The sequence below is a fragment of the Sebastes fasciatus genome, chromosome 13 (assembly GCF_043250625.1).
Source record: "Sebastes fasciatus isolate fSebFas1 chromosome 13, fSebFas1.pri, whole genome shotgun sequence".
Lineage (NCBI taxonomy): Eukaryota > Metazoa > Chordata > Actinopteri > Perciformes > Sebastidae > Sebastes > Sebastes fasciatus.
The window spans coordinates 11,514,120-11,523,200 of NC_133807.1; the positions used below are offsets into that span (position 1 = coordinate 11,514,120).

At 38.5% G+C, this 9,081-nt stretch overlaps 1 protein-coding gene across 2 annotated transcripts in view; it reads right to left on the bottom strand.

Annotated features, from left to right (window-relative positions):
- LOC141780289 (interferon-induced very large GTPase 1-like) overlaps positions 1–9,081 on the bottom strand; it is an 86,163-nt gene extending 77,082 nt beyond the window's left edge. The window contains exons 1-3 of one of the 2 annotated variants that reach the window (XM_074655446.1): positions 8,876–9,003; positions 6,591–6,714; positions 2,654–2,688 (exon numbers count right to left, since the gene is read on the bottom strand). In XM_074655446.1, coding sequence (XP_074511547.1) covers positions 2,654–2,688; positions 6,591–6,675 — 120 coding nt within the window. In that variant the 5' untranslated portion in view covers positions 6,676–6,714; positions 8,876–9,003. Of the gene's footprint in view, positions 1–2,549; positions 2,689–6,590; positions 6,715–8,875 lie in introns of both variants that reach the window. The other variant, XM_074655447.1, reaches the window with a different exon arrangement.

The window sequence follows — 9,081 nt, forward strand, 5'->3', positions numbered from 1 at the left end:
GGCTTAGATTAGAACATCTCGCCCCACCACAGTCTGTCAGTCACTGTGATTCTGGCTACTCAGATTCAATCTCCTCACTTGATGAGAGGTTAACTCCCTCTCCACTCAGAAGTGAAAGATTTCCAACCGACTCAAAGTCCTTGGGAATGAAGTCAGCTCCTCAACCTCCACTGAGAGAAAGAGTAAACAGCTACCTGACTTCCTATTGTTCTGAAACTGACAGTGAAGACACATGTAGTTTATCTTCAAGAAGATATCCTGCCACATGTTCTTCTCAGCCAAAGAGACATGACACTTTCCTCTGTGCTCCTCCCTCCAAAAGTTCAGCCTGCTCAGCCTCCTTTCCACTCTGTCACAAGGGTGATGACAGCTGTTCAGCCTCTGCTTCTCAGCCAGAGAGAACTTTAGCATGTGATGCACCAGTGCATTGTAATGCTAATTTAGTCTTGCCTTCAGCAGAAAGGACCCCCCATGGTCTCCGCCATGAAGTGCTGGAGTTTTTAGCCAAAGACATTGAATGTTTTGATCCAGACAACTGTGATCAACACATTGATGACTATTTTAAGAAATTAGATCACAATCTAATTGACTTAACACACGCCACCCAAAGGGAGAAAGTTAAACTTGTGTGGAAAAACAGCTCTAAAGCTGTGCACAAGTTTATACAGTCACAACCTCCCAGTGTCAGAAATGACTATAGTGAGCTTCGTCATGCACTGATAGAAGAATTCTCTTCCACAGCTGACGAGACCTCAGCGATGTTTGCAGCCCTTCAAATTAAACATTCACGTAGTGAGAATCCTAGAGATTACTACAAACGTTTAAGGCATGCATACTTCCAAGGTAAGAATGCGCCAGGCTTAGAAGAAAACTCCTTCAAGTCCTTGTTTCTGCAGAATCTGCATCCCTGCGTACGCACATACGTCGTACTCAGGACGCATGAGGGTAACCCCTCACTGTGTGAGATAAGGAAGATGACACAGATAGCTTGGGAAACTCTGGTCATTTCCAAAAGGGGGGGCAAATTAACTGAGCCCACCAGCTCAAACACTAACGTGTCAAGCAGATCTGCCACCTCAAAAGACCACCTTCACAACAGGTCGAACGGGGATCACAAGAGGTTGCATAAGGACACTGAGCGTAACTGCCATGCTCCCCATTTGCATAGAGATAGGCATTCACACAACAGAAGTGTTAGAAAGCCATACGCTGAAATTCTGTCCCAGAATTGGCGTGACCGGTCTGACGACGACCACAGCATCTCTGACCACATTTCAGACTCTGAACAAGATTCAGAACATGGACATAATCTAGCAGACAGTGATAGCTACTCTGAGTGCCTCTCTGCCTCTGGCTACCTGGAGCGTTACAGCCGAGCCACGAGTTAAGCACGAGAGATCCAGAGTTACCTTCCCACGGTACTAGCTACACCTAGCTAACAGTGAGACTGACGCTAGATAACGGTGCCTTAATTTTCATTTCCTCTTTTGAAGTTACTAAGAAAAACTTGAGTTTGTTAGCAACAGCAAAAACTCAACTCAGACACCACTGTCCAACTTTACAAGTACATTTGGACCAACTCCTTGGTAGTATCTTGTTTAGAGATCACTAGCGCACAACACTAGCTTAGGACACCACATTATGACTGTACAGAACCAGTCATACACCTGTCCGCATTGTTTTAGGTGACACTCTCTGCATCTCACCTTAACAACTTAACACCTCTAACAATCCTGTTCTTCACTAACCTTATAACCTTATGTTGGCCTATCTTACACAGATCTCTGTGCTTGCTGAGAGATACATAATGAATGTAATCTCCAACCTCTGACATTTTTTTTTCGAATTAGCCACTGCTTTCGCATTCAGCTATGAGAGACCATTCAAACCCAATCTCCTGAAAGATAGTTGACTGATCTTCTTCATAGTTGATGTCCTCAATAGGTTTTGTATCTGCAGTTAGTTCACTAACCCCGCCACTCCAAACAGAGTCAAAGTGCTTTTTAAGTTCCTCTTCATCTTTTGCCTTGTCCTTTAATCGATGAGCGAGCTCTTTGCTCTTTTGTAGCAGCTTGTTCTCAAACTCTGTCTTCTTATAATCTAGCTTTTTACAAGCATTCTTCTGCTGGATAACTTCATCCAGTCTTCTTTTAACTGCTCTCACTTGCTCATCATGAAACTCCTTGATTTTGCTTTCAAATCGTCCTCGCCACTGAACCAACATTTCTTCATCTCTGTCATCATCAAAGTAAGTTGTCATTCCTTTTGTTGTTACTGACAGTCCTTCCGTGTCCACCGCTAGGACGTAGTCAAACTGAGTCTTTCTTGATCTCTTCTGACACTTTGACCAGCTGCATGAAGGCCCCCTTGGTGCACCTGCCAGCACTCACTGCAAACTGTAACCCAAACATGGCATTCAGCATTGTTGATTTTCCACTGCTCTGTACGCCCAAAACTGACAAAACAAAAACTCTCTTGTCAGAGATGCATGGGCTTCATAGATGCGTCCCATTTCTCTAAAGATGTGCTGCAAGCCAAAAGTTGCTGACTGTAGTTTTGTTTATATTTCATCGAGCTCAGTTTGCTTTGTATTTAACAGATCAGATTTGTCATGCTTCTTCTTCGAAGCCAAGACTTCCCCTATTGAGCATACCTTGATTTCAGCTGCATCCACCTCCATATCTTCTACTGCAGCATAATGAAAGAAAAAAGCAGATTGCACAAGATCAAGGTTTAGAAATAACACTATTACTTTTTTACATCTTACTTTCATTATATTAGCAATTTGTCTGTGTTGAGTTTCATTTATTTCTGCAGATTATTTTATCAGGGTTGCAATGACATAATAGCACCCTCTTCAGGCCAGCAAAAAAAACATTGAAGTTTTACTGTAAAAAGAAAATATTGAAATAATCTAGAAATTTTATTGTTTAGTTTTTTTTTCTTTTTGCACGTTGGGCTATACATTTCCGGTTAGTTATGTAACTTATGTGATGTGATTTTGGTTGTACTGTGATATTAGAGACTTGACAGTTGCAGGATGATGCCTATAAATTGTACAGGGTCCTCATAACCTAATGGATTTATCTGACACGGTTGGTAATATAAAGACACCCCAAACCATTTAGGTAAAGTTAAAAAAGATCACTTGGTTTTCATAATAGATTATGTCTCATTCAATCTTTCACAACCTGTAAGCAAACCTTGGAACCACCCTGTTCAGCAACATTGATCACTAAATAGGTATTAAAAAAAGCGTTGTTTCCCCAGAAATGAATGATTAATTTTAATTTATTCAACTGGAGAATCAAGATTTGTGCATTAAAACCTATTAACCTAAAGCTATTGTATTTTATGTTTCAGAACAATTATTACTACTATACTCTCATGCTCAAATATCTGCCTGCTTTAAAAGATTAAAAGTCAAAGCTTTGATGTATTTCTAATTTAAGTTCTGACCATTTTATTTTTATGAAGCAGTATAGGTGCATATGGAGGACAGAACCTGCCAAAATCAAAAGTAAATAAATGACTCGATAAATAAATAAATATGCCATTAAAGGGACTATTTGTAACTTTCAGAAATGCTTGTTAATAGCGACACATGTGGCCGTTAAGTCAACAAAGGCAGCGTCGGGCTCGCGCTTGCTCGCTCTAAATAGACATGAACGAGCATCGATCAAAACAGTGAGGCGACACACGTCAGCTAAAACCACAATATCACTCTATATTTCACCTGCTTGGCAGTAATGTTAGCTGACCAGACGAAGGTGTCTCCATGAATCAGTGCTGATCCTAGTGTTGGCTTTTCCTGGCTCAGCCTCCCAACCGCGGCCGGAGGGAGACACCGGTACCCGGTCGGAGACGATAACGTTTCTCGCTGCGGAGCCCCGTCACTTCACAAGACACGGAAAACCTCTGTTGGTCCGGAGGAGCTGCAGCATTTATTTCTCCACAAACGTCCACTGTACATTCACTAGATATTCTCAGAGCTACTAACTCTTCTGCAGTGTGTAGTGTGCGCGCATGAACGTGAGGTGGAGCGAGAACGCGTTGTGTCAGTGCAGGCAGGCAGAGGAGCGGTCTGAACAGCGTAGCCACACGCGAGCGCGCATGGGATCCCGACCCGGTAGATTTATACCTGTAAAAAGTTACAAACAGTCCCTTTAAATGTACTAAAACATAAATAAATAGATAAATGTAGAAATTCATGAATTGATCAAATGTGACAGAATAATTTTTTTTTGTTTAAATTTGCTTCTTTATCGATTTAACTGTGTATTAATTCTCCTTTCTAATATTGTATTTAATTTTCCCTATTATTCATTTATTTTTCCATTTATCCTTTTACTTTAAATTGAATTATTCATTATTAAATTGTATGTATTGATTTATGTATTTATTTTATTATTTAGTTCTGCATGATTTTCCCTTTGCATTTTGCCCCATATTTATTCCTCCAAACTTATATATTTCTGTATTCTTTTCTTTATACATTTATTTATTTTGCATATTCTTCATTTCTACTTCATTATGCAAATGAGGGGGCTGTCATTCAACGTGTGCCATGGGGTCAGAGTGCATGGATCAATTATATGCTAGCTATCGTTTGATTTGCACACCTGTAGCGGTCGGAGCAGCAGCAGGAATGAAGACTGGAGTTGGTGCAGACAGAGTTAGTTAGTTAGCTAGCTAGCACATAGAGTGCTACAGGAATGAGTCCTAAAACCCGGAAATGAGTTCGCATTTTAGCACTTCTGGTTCCCTCGTCTGGAAGTCAAAAGGTTTCTTTTAATGGGTTTTTAGTAAGATGCCTGATATAAGGTCTGTGGTTTACACAAACTCAAAGAGATTTTAACGTTTTGTTCTACGACATAAAATACATCAATAAATACCTCACTCATGGATTTGAGGCGGTTGCTAAAAAGTGGCTAAATGAGACTACAAAATGTCATCACGCCAACTCGTCCACCTTTATAGCCTTGTTGTGTATACTTGCGCTCATGCAACCATGCTGTAGTTCATTTATAGCCTAACGTTAGCGTTTTACGTCTGGCGATTGCATTCATTCTTCAAAAATCATAAAAGTGGTGTTCATTTGTGGAGATTATCTTACGTTACAAAATGTGTAAGTATTATAAATGTGTGTTTGCCACAGAGTTTATTTTCTGCAATAATCCAAAAGCCAATGGGAAAATCCCATTGGCTTTTTGTCAAGGGAACCCGAGGCGATGCTAACTTCCTGGTTGGCCAACAAAAATACGTCATCCCTGGAGCACTCTATACTCAATTTATGCTCTCGATCAACCAATAGGTGAAAAGTTGACCCCATGACCCACGTTGAATGAAAACCACCTAATTTGCATAATGAAGCAGAAATGCTTAAAGAAATATATAAAGAAATGAATACATCAAAAAATAAGTCAGGGGGTATAAATGGGGGGAAATGCAAAGGGAAAATCATGCACAAATAAATAAATAAATAATACAATTTAATAATTAGTAAATACATAAAGAAATGATGTTAAACAAAAAAATATATCAAAAATAAATAAATAAATGGGAAAAATTAAATAGAATAGTAGATCGGGGGATTAAAACTAAGTTAAATGATGTTACTTTTGGTACATTTCATTACATATTTATTTATCAATTTACATATCCAGTCATTTACTTAATTTTGATTTTGTCAATTTCCACCCTCTATTGGTGTAATCTGTGAATACACATTAAAGATTAAAACCTCACTTGTTTGATTTTGCTGAAACACTGAGGTATTGATCCTCTCTTCTTTGTGGGATTTGTGGTCCAGGTGTTCTTTCTTCCCTCTATTTTTACCACACATCACTCCACTGTAGCCGTGGTGACCATTTTCAGAAACCATGACGTCTATTTTTTCCAGCAGAGCTATTATCTCTCTTTCATCCATCATACTTTTTGTACATGTGTGATATCTTTTTTCAACAAAACTGCTGTTGGCGTTCAGGTCTGTCAATGCACCTTCACATGTTTCATCTGACTCATGAGTCACAACTGTCATTACATAAGCAAGTGATCCTTTCCCAAAAGCTTTTTCTAACCACTGCACTCCTGAACTGTAATGGCTGCTATGTAGACCATGCGGTACCAGTAAGAGAAAGGCATGGATTTCCTGATTCAATGGGAATTTGTCGATATTTTGTAGACCAAGCATGTTAATGACAGAGATGTGCCGACCACACAAATCATACAGTTTGGTTGAAAACTGTTCCACATTTGTTTGCTCGTCATGGTCTATTAAGATGTTTTTTGATCCAATCTCAATAGAATTTGCGTCACCAATTAACACAAGTGTGAGTTCAGGTATCACTGAAACAAAATAAACAGAGAACGACATTAGTATGTTACACTGCAGTAATCAATGAAGCAGCATTGTCAAAGTTATACGGAGTTCACACAAACTCAATGACAAAATAAAAGTATATAATTAATTCTCACATTCACATGATGAGTTTGATATGTTTTAATACTTCCTCAGTGTTTGAAACTCAACTGAAACATAATCTATAAAATGAATGTTACTGTACATCAATTCTTGTTTCAAATATTACCTGTCTCGTTGGCTGCTGATGGTACAGACTTGGTTACAGACAGTCCTCCTCCTGCTGCTGTGTTGTCATTGTTGTCTTCATCCATTTTATCTGCTCTTCATCTTTACAGAGTCGTGCTGTAGGCCTATGACGAAACCATTGAGACAAATACAACATACACTATTACTGCAAAGGCACATTACCATTCACGCTGATTGAGCTAATTATTTGAGAGGATAAATAAAAGCACTAAATCTTGCACATAAAACATTTTGTGGAACATCCTGATGATTTTGCTGCTGGTGGAATGTTGCAGATATTGCATTTTTTCCTGCATTAATTTCTTTATATTTTGTCATAAATATAATTACATGATGAGCGAACATGACAAGTATTTTTTTGAAAATGACTAATGGAGGGAAATCATAGTATTATCTTTACCAAGTAACATTGAAACACCCCATCTTTACTCCGGCAAAAAACACAAAATTCAGGCGGCAGGTGACAATTCAAAATATAATGTAATATAATGCAGTCAGGCTCTCAGGCGTTCTGTATTACTTTCAAATATTTATTCTCCTGTACAGAAGATCAACTTGAGTCAACACACACATAGGTATGATTTACACTTCCATCCTCTTTTATGTCTTCTTTGGGGGGAAGTAACCTCTTTAAATGTAGCCTACATGTGGCACCTATTCACATCAATGATAAATTAATTTTAATTAATTTATAAACCCCTGGACTTTAACAGTTCATATATGTGTTTAAGCAATATTTCTGCTCATGTTCAAAAACGTTCTGCACATTCAAATTATATCCCACATATCTGTGTTCTTTGAGATTTCGAGAATAAAGTCAGAATATTTTGAGAAAAATGTTGTAAAAATGAGGATAAAGTCATGAATTTAAAGAAAAAAAGTCATCATTTTAGAAATAAAGTTAATTTAACTAAAGCTCAGTCATGATGACGTGAAAGGCCGCCAGAATCTAACAGAGCAAAGGTGTGTGTATAAGGGAGGGGGAAGCAGAGACAGCGACACAGAGCTGCAGGTCAGAGGAAAGACGTCACACTGCAGTGAACTTTGTACAAATCAATATAACTGTAATACTCTATGGAAATGATAAAACATGCACGTATGATTTATAGCAACCTTTTCTATTATTCTTGAAATATCACAACTTTTTTTTCTCGTAATATTATGACTTAATTGTGTGTGTATATATATATATACATACATACACATGTACATACATACTTATATTATATATATGTATGTATATAATATATACAGTATATTATATATATATTTTTATATATAATATATATATACAGTATATACATATATTTATATATATTATATATGTATGTATATGTGTGTATGTATGTATATATATATACACACACAATTATGTCATAATATTATATATATTATATATATATATATATATATATATACAGTAAAATGTATGAATAATATATATATACACACACACACACAAGTCTAAGTGTAGTGGTTTTCATATTATGAGGACATGTTGCCCGGTCCCCACTAGCTACTTCAAAGAAATAGTTTGATGGTTAAAACTTGTTTTAAAGTTGAAGATAGGGTCAACGATGTTGGAAAGCTTGCATCATTTGAAAGTAGCATCGCCTCAGGAGCTCCGTCTAAACCCCCCCCCTCCCCTTCCCCTCGGGACTCCTTCCAAGGCAACGCCCCAACACACACACATGCACGAGCAGCGCCGCATCGGAACTACTTCACACACACATAGAGTGGAGAGAGGACCTCAACTCAACAACGCTACCTCATGACAAGTAACCGCGGCAGTGCTGCTTTTGGATGAGTTTTCTCTTCCATTCTCCAGTAAACTTGTGGCGGCGACGCGCTTTGAGTTCAGGCTGGTGCACGCCAAGGGTAGAGCACGAGCAGGGAGGCAGGGAGGCATCTGATTGGTTCTTTCCAAGAGGACAGTGATTGGTAAACAGCTCTTTTCCGGTCCATTTTTCAGAGCTCATAAGTAATGGATCGTTGTCAGGGTGTAAAGACCATTTCAACTAATATAACAAATAGTGTATACTGGATAATATCGTCAACCCTGCCTTTAAGGTTTTAAGGTTTTAGGGGTGTATGTGTGTGTGTGTGTGTGTGTGTGTTTGTGTGCAAGCACTCTTAAAAAAACGTCTTCCACACGCAGCAAAGACTTATCAAGAAATATCACTACATCAAACTGAAGTTGTTATAAAAACTCTACATGCTCAGATTTTAAGTATGGACACAAAACAGTACATAGTTTAAACTCACCTTTTGTTCCGTGTCTCTTTAGCTCTGCCTGGTCTGTGTGGATGAGGCTGCTTTGACAGAAAGTTATCCTGTCTCCAATAGAGAACTGATTCTGGGTCTGCCCCTCACAAACCCCTCCTTCCTGCTCTTAAAAACATCTGGTGTGGTGTGATAGGGTTACGGAGCTGAGAGCTCCGCATGCACATGACTTGTAAATCAGTGATGAC